The sequence below is a fragment of the Ammospiza caudacuta genome, chromosome 4 (assembly GCF_027887145.1).
Source record: "Ammospiza caudacuta isolate bAmmCau1 chromosome 4, bAmmCau1.pri, whole genome shotgun sequence".
Lineage (NCBI taxonomy): Eukaryota > Metazoa > Chordata > Aves > Passeriformes > Passerellidae > Ammospiza > Ammospiza caudacuta.
In genome coordinates, this window is record NC_080596.1 from 72,693,733 (window position 1) to 72,715,568 (window position 21,836).

General features: G+C 59.6%; 1 protein-coding gene across 1 annotated transcript in view; it reads left to right on the forward strand.

Annotated features, from left to right (window-relative positions):
• Positions 1–21,836, forward strand: part of LOC131557284 (dedicator of cytokinesis protein 2-like) — a 53,483-nt gene that overhangs the window by 16,402 nt on the left and 15,245 nt on the right. The window contains 6 exon segments of the mRNA XM_058804356.1: positions 3,042–3,153; positions 4,736–4,806; positions 5,143–5,249; positions 5,448–5,575; positions 6,406–6,456; positions 7,102–7,197. Coding sequence (XP_058660339.1) covers positions 3,042–3,153; positions 4,736–4,806; positions 5,143–5,249; positions 5,448–5,575; positions 6,406–6,456; positions 7,102–7,197 — 565 coding nt within the window.

Sequence of the window (21,836 nt, forward strand, 5' to 3'; positions counted from 1 at the left end):
GGGTGCCTCCACAGCTCAAAGGTCGAGGTGTCCCCAGGCCCCTCCAGAGTCCCCCCAGGGCTGATGTCACTTGTTCCCCATGGGCACAGGGCTCACATCCAGCCTGGGTGATGCACAAACACCCTCCCAGCGTGAGAGAGGGGGAAATCAGGAAATCTGGCATCTCCAGATGTTCCTCTTTCATTCTATGTAGGCAGCACCAAAAGCTGAAGTGTCCTGAGGGGGCAATGAAGGATCCCCCCCACACACACACAGGACATGGGGTGGGCACTGCTGGCACTGAAAGCTGGGGGGTCACCCCATTCCCAGGCACTCTGGGTTCAGCAGGAAGCTGTTTTGGGGGGAAATGAGGGCTTTGCCTCCTGCACCCCAAGCCCAGGATGTGCTGGGATCCCTGTGTGTTGTATTTGTTGGGAATGCCCTGATGAAGGCAGGAATGATGAATCTGACTCCATGTTCTCAGAAGGCTCATTTATTGTTTATATATAATTTATATATATTTATATTTTATATAGAATCTATATATAAATTAGTTATATTACATATTATATTATATTATATTATATTATATCATATCATATTATAGTATAGTATATTATAGTATATTATAGTATAGTGTATATTATAGTATATCCTATTATAGTACTATATCATTTTATATTATACAATACTCTACTAAAGAATACAGAAAGGACACTTACAGAATGCTAAAAAAGATAATAATGAAAACTCTTGACTCTTTCCAGAGTCCTGACACAGCTTAGCCCCGACTGGCCAAAGAGTTAAAACAACTCACAGCAGAATCCAATGGAACAATCACCTGTGGGTAAACAATCTCCAAACACATTCCACATGAGCACAACACAGGAGAAGCAAATGAGATAAGAATTGTTTTCCTTTTTCTCTGAGGCTTCCCAGCTTCCCAGGAGAACAATCCTGGGTGAAGGGATTTTCAGAGAATGTGAATGCCACACCTGTGTCCCCTCCCAGTGGCACTGGGGAGCTGTGCTGGTGTCCCAGTGTCCCCAGGGACTGCCACACTCAATTTGCCCCACTCTGGATTAACCACAGTTAATTAACCACAGGGTTTGAGCCCTGTTTGTCCTCACCACTTCCATCTCCTCCCAGGTGCTCCAGAACCTCACACCCAGCACCTGCGTCTCCCTCCTGTGTGAGCACATTCCCGGCTCAGAGCGCTCCTGGCAGCAGAAATTAATTACCCAGCTTGTTTGCAAACAGGCCCCTGAATGAGTTTGCCTGGAGCAGAGGCATCCCTGAGGACATTTAGTGATTTTATAGAGCTTCCCTTTATCTCAACATGCAATAACACAGGCTCCTCAGATCCTCTAAGTGCTCTGAATGTGCTGTAATCGACAGGAATTGGGTTGTAATTAGAGCCAGTTGCTGCAGATTGCTGCCTCTGGGATTGCCTGTGCTGCTGCTGGAGCTGGACAAGCAGAGCCTGCAGCTCCTCTGAGGAGCCCAGGTAGCTGCAAGGGTGATTGAGCCCTGTCCCCCACCTTAGGACACCTCCCTGTGTCCCCTCAGTGCCCCAATAGCACCGTGGTGACGTCTGTCCCTCTCTGCTTCCTCCTTGCTGCTTCCTCTGCCTGCTTCTCCTTTTCAGCCACCACTGAGAGTGGCAAAACTTTCCCTGCCAGTGCTCATTGTCCCCAGATTTTGAGGTAAAATTTTGGAGCAACCCATGTGTCTTGGTTTGGAAAGACAGGAGTCTGCTAAGGAAGGCAGGAGCCTCCCCTGAAATGGAGAATGCAAACCCTCCCCACCCCTCTGAATTGCTATAAATTTTAAATTAAGGGGCTCTCAGGCAAAAATATGGGAGCAGGAATAACAGTTCTTTAATAGGGAAAGGAAAAAAAGGAAAGGATAAAATAAACAATGCAGTACACAAGAACAACACTGCCAGAGTCAGAGCATGCCCTGCCCCCTGTGTGTCAGGGGGTGTCCCAGCCCCATCCCATGGGGGCTCAGCCCTCCTGCAGTGCCAGCTGTGGCTCTGCTGCAGCAGGGATCCTGCACAAGGGGGGAGTTTTCCTCTGCAGCTCCAGGGCTGCTGCAGATGGGCCTGGGCTCCCTCTGGCCATGCAGGGCAGCAGAAAGCTGCTCCTCTGGCAATGCAGGGGGCAAAGGCTGCTGGGGTGTCCCAAAGCTCAGATTGGATCCAGGTAGGAATGCTTGGCTCCTCCCCTGGGCGGAGCATCTCCCCATGGGATGATGGAATTTTATCAGCCATGCAGGGACACTCACTAGCCCATTAACAGAAGATAATTAATGATTAATGGCCCATTAACAGCAGAGATCCCCCGCAGGGAGACTGTGGAAGAGATAAAGAAAACTGTCCAGTGAACAGAAGATAACTGCCCCACCTGACAGATAATGATAGAACACACACGTTGCCTTGCAATCTAGGATAGATGCCAGGGAAGGTGTGTGGTGTAGCATTCACATCCTCTGAGAAAATCCCTTCACCCTGGATTTCTCTCCTGGGAAGCTGAGAAACCTCAGAGAAAAGGAAAACAATTCTTATCTCATTTGCTTCTCCTGTGTTGTGCTAATGTGGAATGTGTTTGGAGATTGTTTACCCACAGGTGATTGTTCCATTGGATTCTGCTGTGAGTTGTTTTCACTCTTTGGCCAGTCGGGGCCAAGATGTGTTTGGACTCTGGAGAGAGTCACAAGTTTTCATTATCATCTTTTTAGCATTTTGTAAGTATCCTTTCTGTATTCTTTAGTAGAGTATTGTATAATATAATATAATATAATATAATATAATATAATATAATGTAATGTAATGTAATATAATATAATATAATATAATATAATATAAGTAATTTATATACAAATTATATAGAAAAAATTAAAATTATATAAATATATAAATTATATATAAATAATAAATGAGCCTTCTGAGAACATGGAGTCAGATTGATCATTCCTGCCTTCGTGGGGCATTCCCAGCAAGTAGAGCAGTAGGGCATGGTGGCAGTGTGGTGACAGCATGGTGACTCTGGCCCTTGCAGGCTCTACGAGGGGAAGGAGGTGGCCGAGTTCCAGCGCTCCCTGCAGCGCTTCTTCCTTGCCCTCAACCAGCTGATGCAGTCCCCGCTGGAGGGTCCCACCCTGCTCTCCCAGGTATGGGGGCACGGGGGGCCCTGGAGGGCTCAGCTGGGCTCTGGGGTGCCAGGGAGTGTGCCCAGGCCAGGCAATAGCTGTCCTCTTGCTGGGGTGACACTGTGTCACTGTGTCTGTTTTTAGGGTGTCACTGTGTCACTGTGTCTGTGTTCATTTTTGGGGTGTCACTGTTACTGTGTCTGTGTTTGTTTTTGAGGTGTCACTGTGTCTGTGTTTGTTTTTGGGGTGACACTGTGTCGCTGTGTCTGTGTTTGTTTTTGGGGTGTCACTGTGTCACTCAGTGTTTGTTTTTGGGGTGACACTGTGTCGCCGTGTCTGTGTTAGTTTTTGGAGTGACACTGTGTCAGTGTGTCTATGTTTGTTTTTGGGGTGACACTGAGTCACTGTGTCTCTGTTTTTGGGGTGACACTGTGTCTGTGTGTCTGTGTTTTTGGGGTGACACTGTGTGTCTGTGTTTTTGGGGTGCCACTGTGTCACTCAGTGTTTGTTTTGGGGTATCACTGTGTCTGTGTTTGTGTTTGGGGTGACACTGTGTCGCTGTGTCCGCGTTTGTTTTTAGGGTGTCACTGTGTCACTCAGTGTTTGTTTTTGGGGTGACACTGTGTCACTGTGTCTGTGTTCATTTTTGGGGTGTCACTGTGTCACTGTGTCTGTGTTCATTTTTGGGGTGTCACTGTTACTGTGTTTGTGTTTGTTTTTGAGGTGTCACTGTGTCTGTGTTTGTTTTTGGGGTGACACTGTGTCGCTGTGTCTGTGTTAGTTTTTGGAGTGACACTGTGTCAGTGTGTCTGTGTTTGTTTTGGGGTGACACTGTGTCACACTGTTTGGGGTGACACTGAGTCACTGTGTCTCTGTTTTTGGGGTGACACTGTGTCTCTGTGTTTGTTTTTGGGGTGACACTGTGTCAGTGTATCTGTTTGTTTTTGGGGTGACACTGTGTCTCTGTCTGTGTTTGTTTTTGAGGTGACACTGTGTCACTCAGTGTTTGTTTTGGGGTGTCACTGTGTCTGTGTTTGTTTTTGGGGTGACACTGTGTTGCTGTGTCTGTGTTTGTTTTTAGGGTGTCACTGTGTCACTCAGTGCTTGTTTTTGGGGTGACACTGTGTCAGTGTGTCTGTTTTTGGGGTGTCACCGTGTCACTCAGTGTTTGTTTTTGGGGTGACACTGTGTCACTGTGTCTGTTTTTGTGTTTGGGGTGACACTGAGTCACTGTGTCTCTGTTTTTGGGGTGACACTGTGTCGCTCAGTGTTTGTTTTTAGGGTGACACTGTGTCTCTGTGTTTGTTTTTGGGGTGACACTGTGTCTCTGTGTCTGTTTTTAGGGTGTCACCGTGTCACTCAGTGTTTGTGTTTGGGGTGACACTGAGTCACTGTGTCTCTGTTTTTGGGGTGACACTGTGTCACTCAGTGTTTGTTTTTGGGGTGACACTGTGTCGCTGTGTCTGTGTTAGTTTTTGGAGTGACACTGTGTCAGTGTGTCTGTGTTAGTTGTTGGGGTGACACTGTGTTGCTGTGTCTGTTTTTGGGGTGACACTGTGTCTCTGGGATCCTGTCTGAAGGCAGCTCTGTGGTGTCTCTGCAGGGAGCAGCTCTGAAGTACCTGCCCTCCATCCTCGAGGACGTGTTTGGGATCTTTGACTCCTCCACGCTGGGGTAGGGTCCCTGTGTCCCCACCAACCCCCTGTCCTGCTCAGCACCTGCCAAAGCCACCTCTGTCCCTGCATCCAGCCCAGAGCAGGGGGGTCTGGGATCACCTCCTGACCCCCTTCCCAGTGCAAAATTGGGGAGCTTTGCTCAATTTTAGCCTGGGAACTCAGCCCCAGCTGGGTTCATTTTGGGAATTCAGGCAGGGTTTGCCTGCTGGGTGCCTGTGGTGGGCACAGCTGCCCTGTGGGACCATCCTGCCCCCGTTTAGGGGGTCCCCCCACCCATCAGCCCCATTCTGAGCAGAACCTGGAGCTCCTGCTTTAACCCCTCTCCTGCTGGCAGGGCCGTGCTGAGGGACTTTGTGGGGAACCTGCAGCCCCAGCGCCTGCTGAAGCAGAAGCTGCAGTGCCTGACTGACATTGCCAGCAGCAAAGCCTTCCAGTGCCACGGTGAGAGGGGTCCTGGGGGCACTGCCCTTGCTGAGCCCACCCAGAGGCCATGCACAGGCTGGGGAGGAGTCCCTGAGCAGGGATTCCTCTGCTGCCTCATCCCAGGTGGCTCCATAACTGGGGACAATTCCCTCATGGCTGAGGTGGCTCCATAACTGGGGACAATTCCCTCATGCCCGTGTCCCCTTGTCCCCCCAGAGTGCAGGGAGCTGGTGCTGCAGGCAGCCCTGCCCATCCTGCAGGAGCTGATCCAGGCAGGGGAGGAGGAGGACGCCTGCATTGAGCTGCTCAGCAGCATCCTGGAAGTTCTCTACCAGGCCCAGAAGGTAAAGCAGGAATCAGCTGGGCAGTGACCTGGCCAAACCCCTCGGAGTGAGGTTAATCACCAATTCCTGGCCAGGGTATTGTTGGAGTTCACTCACTGTGGGTGTCACCATTCCAGCAGGACATGCCCAGGGTGGGACACAAACTTTGTGTTTTCCACCTCAGTGAGTTTCTGCTGGGTTGCCCAACATCCACATGAGTGGGGAAGGGGCTTCCAAGCTCAGGGATGACATTAACCTGAGGGTGGTGGGGACATCAGCAGCTCTGCAGAGCTGGGAGGAAGAAAATGAGGGAAGGGAGGAAGGTGAGATCACATTGATAATAAATCATGAAAGATCTGGAGAGACATTTTGTGGTATTGGCCAACCAGACCAAGCAGGTGGAGAATGGCTTTTCTGGATTTGAATAAATCAAACAAATTGTATCCAAACCTGATGCATTGGCCAAGGTCACCCAAACATTGGGTTTTGGTTGACTCACAGGCAGGATCACATTACTTAAGGCAAACAACAAAGTAATAAGACATGAGTATGATTTCTGATTTTGTTTCCTATTTTTCTTTGGTTTCCTTTCTGATTCAAGGCACTTTTACTTTTTGTCTTTTCCCAATTCTATTTTGGGACAGGCCAAATGTAACTAAAATTTCAATGGCCTTAAACCTCCTATGAAATTCTGCTGGTCAGCCCCTGGGCAATATCACACTCCAAAATGAAGAGTGATGGCCCCAAACATGAGGCAGGGACATGGTGGGCACCCAGCCACCCAAATGTGCCCTGTCTGGGGTGGGCTGGGGCCATTCCTGGGGGTCTCAGCTCTGTTTTGGTGATTGCAGAGCGCAGACAACCTGCGAGCACGGCACAAGGACTGTGGGGATGCGGAGCTGGTGAGTGTCCCTGCAACACAGGGAATGGCTTGGGAATGCCCTTCCTGCTGTTCTGGGGTCCCTTTTGGGGGCCCTTGGGGGGTTCAGGTGTCCCGCCTGCAGTGTAGTGACAGTGGGAGCTGAGCTGGACACTGTGTGCTGGGAGGGTGAGGTGGTTCATTAATCCCCACAGCACCAGAAAGCCCAGGAATGGGATGGAAAGCTCAAAAATTGTGGTGAAAAATCTCATTTTGGGCTTAACTTTTAAACCTGAAATAGCCTTTATGGAGAGTGTGGTGGGACACTCCAAGGGAAGACTCTTGTTTTGCTTCAACCCCATGAGAGTTGATCCCACCTTTACCTGCCCAGCACCATCCTCATCATCCTCAGCCATCCTTGGCTGTCACCATTGTCCCCAGCCAGGTGGCCACAGTGCTAGGGAGGTGGACAGAGCTGTGCACCTCTGTGTGCAGGGCTGAGCTGTACAGAGATCCCAAATCCCATATTTTTGCTGGAGCACATTGCCTCGCTCTGACTCCAGCTCCGGATCAGGCTCCATTCCCGTGTCACCACCCCGATGTCACCTGCCCTTGAAGGAGCCGTGCTGGGACACCTCCCACAGCTGGGACGTGCCCTGCCATGGCCCTGCCACCTCTCACCTTGCAGGCACAGGTGAAGAAGCACATCCAGGTGATCCTGGAGCGGCTGCTCCACACGGTCAATCGCAGGGTGATCGTCCTGGACCGGGAGAACCCGCTGAGGGTGAGTCCCACTGTGCCCCACGGGAGAGGTGACACTGCTTTGGGGGGCCTGGCTGGGTGTGACTGGCTCTGCTCCTTGCTGGCCTTGCTGCTAGCACCCAGCAGGATGGGGATGGATGCCAGGGATGTGCCCAGTGGGATGCAGGGGGAAGCAGGAGCTGGAGCATCTGGACAGCTGCTGTGTCCTGGGAGGGTGATGTGGTTCCTTAATCCCCACAACATCAGGAAGCCCAGGAATGGGGTGGAAAGCTCAGAAACTGTGGCGAAATATCTCATTAACTTTGAAACCTGAAATAGCCTTTATGGAGAGCATGGTGGGATGCTCTGGGGGAAGATTCTGCTCTTGCTTCAACCCCATGAGAGTTGATCCCACCTTTACCTGCCCGCGGGGCAGGAAAAGCTGTTTTGGGAGCAGTGATGGGTTTGGGCTGCATTATCTGGAAATATCAGCTGAACTCGGAGAACCGTCGCAGTTTTACTGCCAAAAACGCGTGAGGAGCACGCTGGACACGCGGGAAGGGAGGCGGGTCAGAGGAGCAGCGATGGGAGGGGACAGAGCCGGACCAGCGGGGCTCGGCATCTTTCTGGGGACAAACCCAGGAATTGCACTGCGTCTTTGGGTGGGCGATGCGCTGTGCTGGTGTGCGATCTGGAAGCTCGGAGCGGGGAATTGCCGTGCCGTGCCGTGCCGTACTGTGCCGTGCCTTGCTGTGCCGTGCCCAGGGAGCTGCGGGCAGCCGGAGCGGAGGCTCCGCCGCCGGGGCCGTGCGGCGATGCCAGCGCCGGGCTGTGATTCAGCCGTGACTCAGGCAGGAGATGCATGCGGGGTCGCGCTGGGCTCCATCCCTGCTTCTACCCCTCGTTCCCAGGCTCTGTGAGTCAAAGCTGAAAGCGCCGGGCAGCGATGGAGGCGAGGGGGGATGAGGGTGAAATGCAGTGATGGAAACAAGGGGGGATGAGGGATGAGGGTGCAGCACAGCCCAGGGCAGCACAGAGCGATCCTCGGCTGTGCCGCGCTCCTGCTGCTCGCTCGTGGCTCCACAGGCGCCCTCTGGCAGCTCTCCCTGCACAACCCCTGATGCTGCCATAGCCCCTGCCTCTGTGGGGATTCCCAGACCCTCCAGCTCCAGCTGCTGGGAAGGGCTGAGGGGACCAAAAATCCCTGTGCCTGCAGCAGGGCAGTGCCCATCCATCCATCCATCCATCCATCCATCCATCCATCCATCCATCCATCCATCCATCCCCATCCATCCATCCATCCATCCATCCATCCATCCATCCATCCATCCATCATCCATCCAGTGGCTGCAGGGATATTTGAGTTCCTCATTTCTGTCACCAGCCAGTGAATCTTCCCCACCCATGAGGTCCCTGCCCACCCCACCCTTCCACCCGGGGTTTTTGGGGACAGATCTCCTCTCTCCAGGCCAGAACCTCACAGAGACCATTCCCCACTGTCCCTGCCCAGTGCAAACCCTCGGTGCTCCCAGTTAACCTGCAGGAAGCAATGGGAGGGATGGCTGAGCAGCCCCTGCTGGGCACTGCTTTGAGTCTGGAGCACCTCAGGGAACCCCAAACAGAGGGAAATCCAGGGAAAACAGCCGCTGCCCCCTCCTCATCCTCATCCTCCTCCAGAACAGAAGCGCACAGGCGGGAGAGGATGTAACAAAAATAGCGTCTCCTTGGAATTTATTGAATTCTCCTTAAGTACAGCCGCTGCTCCCCTCGCCGTTCCCACACCCCCGAGCTCCCCGCGTTCAACGGAATGGTTAAAAATAGAAAAGCTGGTGCTACCCAAACCCTACCGAGGGAGAGAGGGAGGAGAGGTGGGCAGGGGCTCAGTGCTGGGCCGGCGCCCCGCGCTCCGGGCTCACAGGAACCAGAAGCATTTGCGCCGCGATTTCTTCACGTCCAGCTTTGCCGGCAGCCTCGACACGGGCGACGGCTCCTGCCTGGGCGGGGAGGGGGTCCCCGCCGCCCCCAGCGCCACCCCCGCCGCCCCCAGCGCCGTCGGGGGGGAGCTCGGCCCCGCGTCGCCCTCGATGTGGCTCAGCACCCGCTGGAAGCGACCTTCCTGCTGGCGGAAATCGTGCTCCACGCTGCGACACGCGGGGACCGTGTCAGGGGGCAGCGTGGCATCCCCTTGTCGCAGCCCCCTCACCTGCCACAGCCCCCTGTTTGCCACAGCCCCCGTTTGTCACAGCCCCCCATCTGCCACAGCCCCCCGTTTGTCACAGCCCCCTGTTTGTCACAGCCCCCGCGCCCCCAAACACCACCCCCGGGCAGCTCAGTGTCCCCAGCACAGCCCCCAGACAGCTCAGTGTCCCCAGCACAGCCCTTGGGCAGCTCATTGTCCCCAGCACAGCTTTTGGGCAGCTCAGTGTCCCCAACACAGCCATCAGAGAGCTCAGTGTCCCCCAGCCTCTGGTGTCCCCGCAGCCCCCGGTGTCCCCATAGCCCACAGTGTCTCTGCAGCCCCCTGTGTCCTTGCAGCCTCCGGTGTCCCTGTAGCTCACAGTGTCCCCACAGCCCCCGGTGTCCCACAGCCCCCAGTGTCCCCGGTGTCCCCGCGGCCCCTGTGTCCCCTCAACTCCCGGTGCCCCCCTGTGTCCCTGCAGCCTCTGGTGTCCCCACAGCCCCCGGTGTCCCTGCAGGCCCCGGTGTCCCCTCAAATCCCGGTGTCCCCTCAGCCCCGGTGTCTCCGCAGCCCCCACAGCCCCCGGCGTCCCTGCACTTCCCGGTGTCCCCGGTGTCCCCGCAGCCCCCTGTGTCCCTGCAGCCTCTGGTGTCCCACAGCCCCCTGTGTCCCCGCACTCCCCGGTGTCCCCACAGCCCCCGGTGTCCCCGCAGCCCCCGCAGTCCCCGGTGTCCCCGCGCACCCTGCGGTGCGGGCTGGCTGCTGGCAGCCTCGTGCTGCGCTGTCCCCTCTGGCGGAACGCGCTTCAATCTCCTCGGCCCGGCCCCGTCCCATCGCATCAGCGAGGTGACACCGAGTGTGCCCGGGAACGGGCACGTGGCGCTGCCACCCTGCACACGGGCAGCGCCCCACGAGCCCCCCCCCCCCCCCCGGCGGGCTGGCACCTCCTGTCACCTCGTGTCACCTCCTGTCACTTCCCCTGGCGAGGACAAGGAGTGTCCCCGGCATTTCCAGAGATCGGGGTGAGGGGTGCAGAGCAGGGAGCAGCCTCAGCTCCCTGCAGTGACACAGGGAGGGGATGGCACTGCCGTGGGACCCCAGGGTGGGACACAGGCAGGTCTGATCCCCTCCATGGGCCATCCCTGGGGTGCTGCCCCTGCTCCCTCACCCCGTGTTCCCCCAGAACCTCTCCTCATGCCACGGGGGCAGTGAAAGCCACAGCGAGTCCCCAGTGGCCATTCTGGGGAGCCACCTCCCACAGATGTGACATCTGTGCCGCTGCCATGCTGCCTGGGGACAGGCTCATCAGGCCTCATTAGCCTGAAGTTCCCCAAAGCTACAGCTCTAAACTCCCCTTGGAGCAAGTATGGGGAGCAGGAGCGCTGAGGCAGCGCTGCCACCGAGCACAGGGACACGAGGGGACCCCAGCCAGGCACCCCCAGCCTGAGGTGCCCCAAGGAGGGGGCACAGTGCTCACAGAGCATGGCAGGGCAGTGGCACAGGTGCACCACAGAGCATGGCTTGGGACCAGCTCACCGTGTCCTACACATCCCAGTGCTAACAGCATCAGCATCCCCTAATTAACAGCAAATGGGAACACACCTGGCCAGCCACCTGCACTGGCCAGAGGGACAGAAGGACACTCAGGGGTGCCTGGAAGGGCAGAAAGCTTTAGCAAAACTGCAACCCTCCCAATTCCCCCAAAGACAATGCTGGGAGGGCATGAGATGCCTTTTCCCACAGCCCAAATGGGATCTGAGGAGAGCGTGCGGCAGAGGGAGGGGATTCCAAACCCTGGCCCAGAGCCAGCGCTGGGGAGCAGAGCCCAGGCCCTGTGTTCCCAAACCACAGTGAGGGGCAGGAGCCCATCTGCAGCATCTGTGCAGAGCTGGCACGGGGACAACAGGATGCAGGCTGCATTTGGAGCGAGCCCACGCAGCAGCCGCCAGCGAGGCTTCCCCCATAGATTGCTGCTCCAGGAGGGAAATGCTCTGCCACGGTGCCAGAGCAGCCCCTTCCAGGTGCTGCTCCTCCATGGAGAGCACCCTGGCTGATCTGATCTGCAGGGACAGCCCAGACACCCAAAAGTGTTCTGTGTGTGGTGTCCCCAACATGGGGACAGGAGGTGTACACTTGGCTGTCACCCTCCCTGCTGCCTCCCTGTCACCCTCCCTGCTGCCTCCCAGCCAGGGGAGAGCTCTGGGACTGCAGGGGAGCAGAGCCCAGGGGTGCTGGAGCCAGGGCTGGCCCTCACCTGTAGATGATGCAGGCACAGTCCCGGCAGGTCCCGCAGTTGGCGATGTCCTGCCCAGTCCGGTACGAGTGGCGCCTGTGACAGAGATGTGCCGTGAGCCTGGGGACCTGCTCTGGGTCTGCCCGTGTCCTCTGCTGCCCCTGTCCCACCCCAGCAGCCAGGACTCTGCTCCCTGCAGCCCAGCTCCTTTTCTCCCTGGCATTCAGACCCTCTTCTCCCTGTATCTCCTGAATCCCAGCTCCTCTTCCTCTCTAGGATCCATCTCCTCTCCTCCCTGGATCCCAGCTCCTCTTCCTCTCCAGGATCCATCTCCTCTCCTCCCTGGATCCCAGCTCCTCTTCCTCTCTGGGATCCATCTCCTCTCCTCCCTGGATCCCAGCTCCTTTTCTCCCTGGCATTCAGATCCTCTTCTCCCTGTATTTCCTTCTGAATCCCAGCTCCTCTTCCTCTCTGGGATCCATCTCCCTGGATGCCGCCCCCTTTCCTCTCTAGGATCCGTCTCCTTTCCTCCTGAAACCCAGCTCCTTTTTGTCTCTGGGATCCCCTCTCCTGAATCCCAGCTCCTCTTCCTCTCTGGGATCCACCTCCTCTCCTCCCTGAATGCCACCCCCTTTCCTCCCTGGGATCCATCTCCTCTCCTCCCTGGATCCCAGCTCCTTTTCTCCCTGGCATTCAGACCCTCTTTTCCCTGTATTTCCTCCTGAATCCCAGCTCCTCTTCCTCTCTGGTATCCATCTCCTTTTCTCCCTGGATGCCACCCCCTTTCCTCTCTAGGATCCATCTCCTCTCCTCTCTGGGATCCCAGCCCCTCTTGTCCCTGGATCCCACCCCATTTCCTCTCTGGGATCCATCTCCTCTCCTCCCATGTGATCCCAATTAATACCAAGCCAGGTGTTTCTCTGATGGGAGCACACCAGTGCTGAGCACTGTGGCACCCCCAAACCCTTCCTGCTGCGTCCTCCCCTCCCATCCCCACCCCAATCCTCATCCCAGGGCTCCCCACACCTCTCCCCACACGTGGTGCCATGGAGGGAGCGCAAGGCACGTGGTGCTGCCCTGGCACAGCCGTGCCCTGGCAGATGGGCACAGGGAGATGCTCCAGACTCATCTCCAGCCCACGCCAGGCTCGGAATTTATCTTTTTGATGTTTTTGTACCCAGAGCATCCTTTCCTCCTCCAGGAAGGTTCACAGGGCTTGGATTAAGCTGATTCCTGCCCAGGCTCAGTTCATGCTGTCCACAGAAGGAATCATCACCCCACATCTCTCTGCTGCTGGTGCCAGACCCCAAACCTGAGACACCCCAATCCCAAGGGCTGTACTGGGGCTCTCCTGTACCCCAGCACTGCTGGTCCCTGCTCATTCTGCTCTGCCCAGAAGGAGCCCTGTGAATGCTGTTGGTCCCTTTGGGGCCCCTTCAGGGCTGTGGATTTGGGGGCACAGCTGACAGAACGTGTCCCACATCCACGTCACATTTCCTCATTGAAACCTTCCTCCTGTTACTCGACCTTGACCACAGTTGTTCTCAGCCCTCAGAAACTGGGTCTGCTAATGCACCAAATTACACATTGCAATGGGGATTTATTCTGCCAGCACCTGAATTAGATCATGAGGCCCTTTATACACACATATATATATGTGTGTGGTACGTAAATGTGTGTGCGCCTGCAGCTCTGGCCTTGTACAACAGCCCCCCTCTGCTGGGAGAGCTCATCCTGGGATACTCTTCCATGTTCTATATGGATAATTTTTTGTGGGATGCTGCTGGTGGTCGGTGCCAGGGTGTCTCAGGGATGGTGGCCCTGCTCTGGTGGGCAGTGGGCACCTGGGATCTGACCTGTGGCAAACGAGGCTCTGCTGTTCTGCAGCACAAGGACGCCAGGATAATGTTTGGTGTGATTTCCTATCCCTGGGTGTCTTGTTTGCTTGTTTGACTCTAACAGTAAATGGAGCTGAGGTCTTAATTAAGGGGTTTGGGACAACCTTGAGGGGGTCTCTCCCCACTGCCAGCGCTCCAGAGGTGGCACAGGGGCAATGGGGACAATGTTCCCTGTGCTCCACTCACAGCCAAAACCATCTGACTTAATGGTTAATCATGGCAATTCTGGGCATCAGGAAGAAGCCCCAAAGATTTTACAGGAGGATGCCAGGCCTGGCATCTCTTGGGGGTTTGTTGGTTACGCTCATGTGAGATGAGTTTGGAGCATTTCAGCTCAAGGCCATGGTGGGCTGACCTAGAACACCTTCCTCCATCTGGCAAATCAGTCTGGGAGCCCAAGGAATGCTGGCCTGGGGAACTCCCTGCCCCTGGGAGCCGGCCCTGGGCAGGGCAGGATGGGGGTCCTGGATGCAGCCAAACCCATCATGGGGGCAGCAGCCATGGATTTGTGCCAAAGGAAACTCCAAGGATGGGGCAGGGATGGAGGGCCTGGGATGTGACATTCTAGATCCCTGCTCCCAGTGACCAAGGGACAAATCAGCTGCAGCAGAGCCAGGCAGGAACCCAGCACCCCCTCATCCCCCATCCCTGGGCACGTGAGACCTCTCACCAAAACCTGGAGCCACATGGACAGCAGCTCTGAGTTTCTCAGTCCTTCAGGAGGCAGCAGCATCCAAATCTCTGTCAGGGTCCCCCATCCTCCATCCCCAGCCCCCAGGGCATTGTCCCCACAGCCCCCCACACTCTGTCCCCTCCTACTCACCCATCCCTCTGCGCCTCCTTCTTCTCCAGGTCCTGGATGACGTCCAGCAGCACCCGGATGGTTTGCTGGCTGGTCTCCAGCACCCCTTCCAGGGACTGCAGCTGGGAATGCAGGTCCCCCTGCTCCCCGGGCCCCCGGGGGCCCTCTCCCTGAGATGTCCGGGCGTCCTCAGCCCTCGCTGGTGGTCCCACCGGCCCCTTGGCCACCACCACCAGCTGCAGAAGGTCCTGGACGTGGTGCAGCGTGTCGGGCTGCTCGGCGGCAGGGCGGGGCTGCCCGTGCCGGGGGGGCTCCGCTCGTGTCCCCACGCCGGGGCCCTGCGTGGCCGTGGGCGGCTCCCCGGTCCCCTCGGGTCCTGCCCAGCCGTGCCCGGCTTGGGCGGCGCGGAGCCGGCTGCAGCTGCCGGGGGTGGCTGGTGTCGTGTCCGAGCCGTGCCAGCCCGGTGGTACCGGTGCCGGTACCGGTGGGACGGGGGCTGGCGAGGCGCAGCAGGGTCCCCCCCAGATGGCGGCGCAGAGCTGGTGCTGGGGGGCCGGGGGGTCCCGCGGGGGGGTGCCCTGAGGTGGCTGCCGGAGGGGGCCGTGGGTGTCCGTGGCGGGGACGGGCTGCCGCCGCTGCGGCGAGGGCGGGCACGGGGCGCGCCCGCAGGGCAGGCTCCGCTCCGAGTCGCTGCGGCCGAGCCCCCGGTGCTCGGCGGGCGGCCGGGGCTGGCCGCAGGGCACGGAGGCCGGCCGGGGGGTGACGCCTTGGTTGCCCCGGGGGCTCCCGCGGAGCTGGGCACAGGCTGGGGGCGGCGGGCAGGGCTCGGGGGCGCAGCTTGGCACCGGCGGGGCGCAGCGGGCAGCGCCCTGGTAAGGGGGTGGGGGGTCCCTGGGTGGCGGCGGCGGCGGGGTGCGGCGCGCCTTGGCGTGCTGGGCGAGGGCAGCGCTGCGACCGTGGCCGGGGAGGCCGCCGGGGGCCCGCGGGGGCGCGGCCCAGCCGGGCACGGTGGGCACGGCCGCTGCCGGGCACCGGGCGCTCGCCGCGGCGGGCGGCAGCGCGTCCTCCGCCACATCGCAGACGCTTTTACTGCGGGGCTGGGGGGCCGGGAAGGGCTTCTGGAGGCTGGGGGAGGTCTGGATGGCGGTGCTCATGCACGCCTTCCTGGGCATGGGCAGCGTCAGCGAGCCGGGCTGCGCCTGGGGCCAGCTGCGCCGCGAGGCACGGAGAGCCGCCGGCTCAGGGGGGTCCCTGGGGGGCGGCGAGGCACGTGGGGTGTTGTGGCCGGGGCCGGCCGGGGGCCCGGGGCTGTCCGCCCGCCCCGCGCCGGCCTCCACCAGGTCCTTGAAGCGGACCTGCTGCGTGCGGTTGCGCCGGCGCTTGAGGCGGCTCTCGATGTCGGGCGAGTCGCGGTTGAGCAGCACCGAGCGCACCGTCATGGCTTTCTCCTGGCTGCCCTCGCCGGCGGGGGCCGGGCCGGGCACGGGCTCACGGCTGACCATGGCTCAGCGCCGCGGGGCCGGAGCCCTGGGCTGCCGCCGTTCCCCGGAGCTGCTGGGCCGGCGGGCAGCCTCATCCCGCGGATGCCGGGCGGGAGGTGGGCTCGGGGCCGCAGGGCATTGCTGCCCGCCGCCCGGCCCTACAGCCCCCGGAGCGCCGCCCCGACGGCCGAGCCCGGTTCCGCCGCTCCCCGCCGGCGCCCGCAGCCGCTCATGGTCCCGCCGCTCGGGCTCGGGGCCGCCCGGGCTCAGCGCCGCCCGCTCGGGGCCGCCCGGTGCCCGCCGTGCCCGCCCATGGCTCCCGGACCTGCGGGGACAAAGAGAGGTGCGTCAGAGCCGGCCACGCCACCGCGGCCCCCCAGGACACGAGTGTCCCCGTGGAAGTGCCGGCCTCTCCCGGCTCGGCTCGCTCCCAGCCCAGCATCAGCAAACGCGAAGAGACAGGCTTTGATCTGCGGCGCTGCCTCCTCAGCACAAAGGGAGAAGGGAAAAGAAAGCCCTTTAGCATAAACACGTTCCGAGTTCACAGCTCAAATCAAGCAGAAGCGGCTGTTAAAAATAGCTCTGCCTCGCCGGGGCTGGTGCCTCGTGTGTGCGGGGCGCGGGCAGCGGGAGGGCAGGGCCGGGGCCAGGGCAAGGGGCGGCTGTCCGTGAGGGACGGACAGACGGACAGACGGACGGACACGGGGCATCCGCCGGGCACGGGCTCCAGCTCTGCGGGGATGGGCAAGGCGTGGGGAACCCATCCAGCATGGCACATGGCGGGACGGGCATGAGGCACGGCCAGGGTGACACAGGGGATGTGTCGCGTGTGGTTGTGGCCGGACTGGGCATGAGGTCCATCCTGCCAGGGGCACGGCCAGGGTGACACAGGGGACATGCCACATGTGGCTGTGGCCGGATTGGGCACCAGAGGTGCTGCGGGCATGGGGGGCCAGCTCTGTGGGCAGTGGTGACACAGTGGCTTGGGGACACTTGAGACACATGGGAACCAGCAGGAGGGAGAACCTTCAGTGAGGCCGGGGGTGTCACTGACACCGGCAGAACTTCACAGGCGGCACAGGGGCAGGACCCGGGGTCACAGGGGGGATTGTACCCAGGGATTGCATCCCTGCCATTGTCCCCGTCCCTGCCGTTGTCCCCGCACGGCCCTGCAGGACTCCCACTCCCCGCAGTTGCAAGGGGAACCCCTCCGCTGCCCTGTCCCAGGCGTACCCGCAGCACCCACCCCTGCCAGCCCATCACCGTGCCCGGGCACCGGCAGCACGGGGCACACCGGGTGCAGGGGAGGCCGTCAGCTCCTTCTGGGCCACGGCCAAACCCAGAGATTCCATCCGCAGCGAGCAGCGGTTCAGCTTTGTCGCACCCCACCGTGTCCCGTGTCCCCCATCCCCAGAGCACAGCCCGGTGCCCCCGCAGCGTCCCCGCACGCCGAGGCGGGACCGTCAGTGCGGACGGACACGCGGCTCAGACACCCCCGCTCCCCTCCCTGCCTTGCCTCGCTCCGGCTGGCACGAAGCGCTGACTCAGCAGAGCAGCCCGGAGTCCCCAGCGCCGGCACAGCCAAACTCGCAGCGCTGCCCCAGCGGAGCCGGGGGGCTCTCAGAGCCCTCCCCCGCCCAGCCCGGCCCCGCACGCCCCGCTCCCGGTTCGTCGGGATGCTGCTCCACGCGCCGCTCCCGAGCTTGGAGCCGTGCCCAGACACCCGGAGATGTCTGCGAGGCAGGACGAGACAGACGGGACGGGGCTGCTCGTTAGTATGGGCAGCAACAGGCGGAGCAGCGAGCTGAGCTGGCTGGGGCTGGAGCCAGAGCCGCCCGTCCTCGCTTCATCCCTGCTGACCCACGCTGGCCTGGCCACCGCCTGTCGCGATATCCGCGATATATGAGCCACTCTTAAAGCCTCGTCACGGACGTGGGGTCACCCACGTGCTTGGAGTGCTCGGCAGCAAGAGGGCAACGAGGGAGGGCACAGGGCCTTGCTGGGCACATCTGGAGCCAGAGGAGCCCGAGTGTGCCAGCCCGCTCCGGAGCATCCTCGATGGGTGCTGGAACGGCTCCGAGCGCCGGGCACGGGGCAGCAGCGCGGCTGGCACGGTTTGAAAGCAGAACCGGCCCCGTGATGCTGCGCCGGGCCCGGGGCGAGGCGCGGCTGCCGCAGCGTGGGACGGAGCCGCTCCCCTGCCGACGCAGCAAACGCGGCGCTGTCACTCAGCGGGGCCTCGCCGGAGCACCCTCGGCCTTCCCGAGATCAGAGACGAGCCACAAGGACAAAGGGAAGCCTATAAATTATACATGGAGCAACTCCGTTTGGGAACACTTGCGAGGATGTCAAAGAGCCGCGCCAGGACCCTCCCACGCATCCCTGCGTTTTCTCTCTGCTCCGTGCTGTGCTTGGGTTTAGTGCTCGGGCGCTGCTTGCAGCACACCGGCATCTCCGAGCGTGGATAATGAGTGGGGGTATCGGGACGGTCCAATCTAGGGTCTGATGGGCTCTCCTGGGCTGACCCTGAACCCGAGGAACTCACTCCAAAGGACATCTCAGATGCACCTGGCACCCAGCACTTCCCAGCCACTCTTCAAGCTCATTTACTGGGCAATGGTGCTCAGCACCTCAATCCTGGGGCTGCTCCAAGGTGCTGAGCCCACCACAGCCCCTTCAGGGTCTACTCCAACAGGAGCCCAGGGCTGTGGTCACTCCTCCCTCCAGGAGAAACCTGAAGCCAAAGCTGGAGCCCTGGTGCTCCACTCTGCCAGGGTTCTCCTTGGAGTGATCACTGCCAGGAGAGCCCCGTGGGTGGAACAGGGAGCCCCAGAGCCCTGCACGGTGATCTGGGGGTGCAGGTGGGCTGGAACCACCCAGGGGATGGATTTGGTGCCTGATTAATCCCTTCTGAAGGAGGGCAGCATGAGGCACCACGCCAGTCAGCACGGGGCTGGGCAGAGCACGGCTCATCAAACCCATTCGCTGCTGCCGGGCTTGATGAGGTTCCAAGTTTGGTCAGGGGAGGTAAAAGCCTCGGCAGAGCACACTCGGATTTCTGTGAGGCATTTGACATTTCGATGAAGAAAGCAGGATGATCCCAAAAGCAAAGTGGCACGCTTGAAGTGGGTTAAAAGCAGCCAAAGCAGCAACGTCTCTGCTTGTAACCATCCCACAGCCCTGAGCACGGAGGGAAACTGAGGAAAGGGAGAAAATGAAGAGCAAGGAAGGAAAAAGACCAGTTCAGAGGCAGGCGGGGGGCGTGGAGCACAGAATGTGCAGGATGGGGCTCTGAGTGGCAGCTCCAAGCTCCGTTCATGGCAGCTGGAAATGCGTGTTGGCATGTCAGAGAAGCAACTTCCTTAAAAAGTGAGGCCAGCTGGCACAGGAACAGCTTGGAAAGGTTCTGCACAACGGTGGACCCTCCATCTCAGTAATTTTTTAAGGTCTGAGTGGTTTTCTTCTCTGGTTCTTATGGGAATTCCAGGCACATGGATAAAGTGAGACAGCAGGTCGCATGGGGGATGTACAGGTGAAAGCAGGTGATGGCACTGTGACATGCCATGACTTCTGCTGGATGCTCACACAGCTGGGAATGATCTCTCCTCTGCTGAGTGACCCCAGGAGCTGAGGACACACCAGGAATCTCATGGACACCCCTCAGAGAGCCCCAGCACTGGGTTTCTCTGGCCACTACGGGTGGTGGATTTTGTGAATCAGAGGCACTAAACCTGCTGGGTTTGCAGAGGACACATCATGGGACACATCTGTGATGGTGCAGGACTGCCCTCAGAGGTCAGAGCCCTGCTTCTCACTGTTACCTGCCAGCTTCAGCCCTTTCTGCACCTATCCTGTCCTTCACCCTTGCTGGTAAAGCCGTGGAAGAGGGAAAAACGAGGCAGACACATAAATCTTCTCCTCAGGACACGGGACGCCAGGAGATGAGATTTATGAGGGAGGAAGTCAGGTTCTCCTGGAACCACAGAGGAGAGCAGTGAATGACCCAGCTCTGCTCGCAGGGTAGTGCCTTTGTGGGGCAACACATCTGATTTTCCTGATCTGCAGAGGAGAGAGAAGCGCTGCTGGCTGTGGGCTGGGGCAGCACTGGAGGATGAGCTCTGGAGGGGCAGGAACCAGGCTCATGACACATCACAGCCGAGCCTAATCCTGCCTTGGCTCTGGGAGGACTCGAGGCGTTTGTTCTCGGATCAGAGCATGTGTGGGACTCGAGGATGGAGGACTTGGAGCAGCTCCTGGGGCAGCTTGCACACCCCAACTCTGCTTCCTCGCTGAGGAAGCTCCACCATGAAGCCAGCTCATGCCCTGCCCTCACGCTTCTCTTCTTGGAGGCTCTTCCAGAACCCGGCTGCTGGGAGCCTCGCAGCCCTCCTCATTTCCTGCAGGCTCTCAATCACACCCGCTTCCATCCCACTGTGCTCGTGCCAACCGAGCGCTTCCGCCCAAGCCGCTCCTCTCCCTCCTGTGCTCAGCCCTCCCAGCCCCCAGCAAGGAGAAACCCCCTCTCCAGCCACATTCCCAGCACTCCCTGAGTCCAGCTCGGCTCCTGTCCCCAAGGCCAGCTCCCCATGTCCCTGAAGGACCTTGCAGTGCTGACCACGTTGCTCTCAGCAGTGCTCCAGGCTCTGCTTGAGCGCTGCTGTGCCTCCCTCAGGAGCCCTGGGCTGGCCTGGCCGAGAGCACAGGAGCTGTCCCTGCCACCAGGGCCGTGCCAGGGGTGGCTGTGCCCCTCATCCCCACACTGAGCATCACCCAGGGGTGCTGGGAGCAGTATGGGCACACAGCTCAGAGGAACGAGGGATCCGCACTCACCCCTATGTAGGTCACTGGCTGGAGTGCTCCGAGGGAACATCAGTCACTCTCCCAGCCACGGGGTCCAGGAGGAGGCTCTGGTGACACCCAGCCTGACCAGGGAGCCCCCAGCACCCACCTCCCCATGGCACCAGCACCCACAGCCACCCTACAGGCTCCTCTTGGGGCTCCCGGCTGGCCTGGCCACACGTGCCATGGCTCATGCCCCTGGTGGCATGGAAGGGATCCCGTGGGCTGGGGAAGGAGCAGTGACACCCTCCCGGCACGCTGAGGTCACCAGCCCCGCTGCCACCGCTGCCCTCTGATGTGGACGTGCTGCTGCTGCAGATGGAGCCGCGCACGGTCAGGGATTCGGGAGTACAAAGGCTCTGCACGAGCCTTCAGAAGCTGCAGAAGCCAAATTATCCCTGTGTCTCCCGTGGATGCTAATAGGGCTGTCACGGCGGTGGCGGCTCTGTTCGCTGTGCTACCTGCTGGCGTCCCCACCTCTCTGCCAGGCGGAGCAGCTTTGGTAGCGCTGCTTTGATGAGACATGAAGAGGGAGAGTGACCTGCCTGGGGGAGCAGCTCAGGAGGAGTTTGTTCTGTGTCCCGAGGCTTCCCTGGGCTCATCCAGGCAAGGAGGAGCATCCCTGGAGCTGCTGTGGTTCAGTGCCACCCCCGGGGCTGCAGGAGAGACCACCCCGGCAGGAAGAACACCCTGCTCGGCTGCTTCCTTCCCACTGAATGGGGTTTGGGCAGCACCATCCTCCTCCTCCTCACCCTGGGGATGCCCTGTGTGGCTACACAGGTCCTTGTGATGGAGATCCAGCCCAGAGAGCTCGGCTGGTGGCCAGCACCAAACCCCAGGGCTCCGCTGGCATCTCCAGCACGGGCTGATCCTGCAGCAGGGACAGCACGAGGGAAGTGGGACACGGCCCAGAGAGCCTTGGCCACAGGAGACCCAGCTCATCTGCAGACCCTGTGCTCTGCAGGGAGGATGTCTCAGCTCTGGGGAAGGGGTTGGGCACCCATCTCGTGCAAAGCAATCCCTGGCTAGGGGACCCTGGGTGACAAAGGCTCCGTGGGCTCCCTCACAGGCCAGAAATGGCATCAGAAAGCCACCAACTGTCCCCAAAACTCACTTCTGGAAATAGCTGGAAAGGCTTCACCGCCCATCAGTTCCTGCACTGCCCCAGCTGCCCCTGCACAGCCCGGTCCAGGCTCGGGGGGCTCGGTCCTGGGTGCAGCAGGGACCCCCTGGGACAGCCCCTACCCACG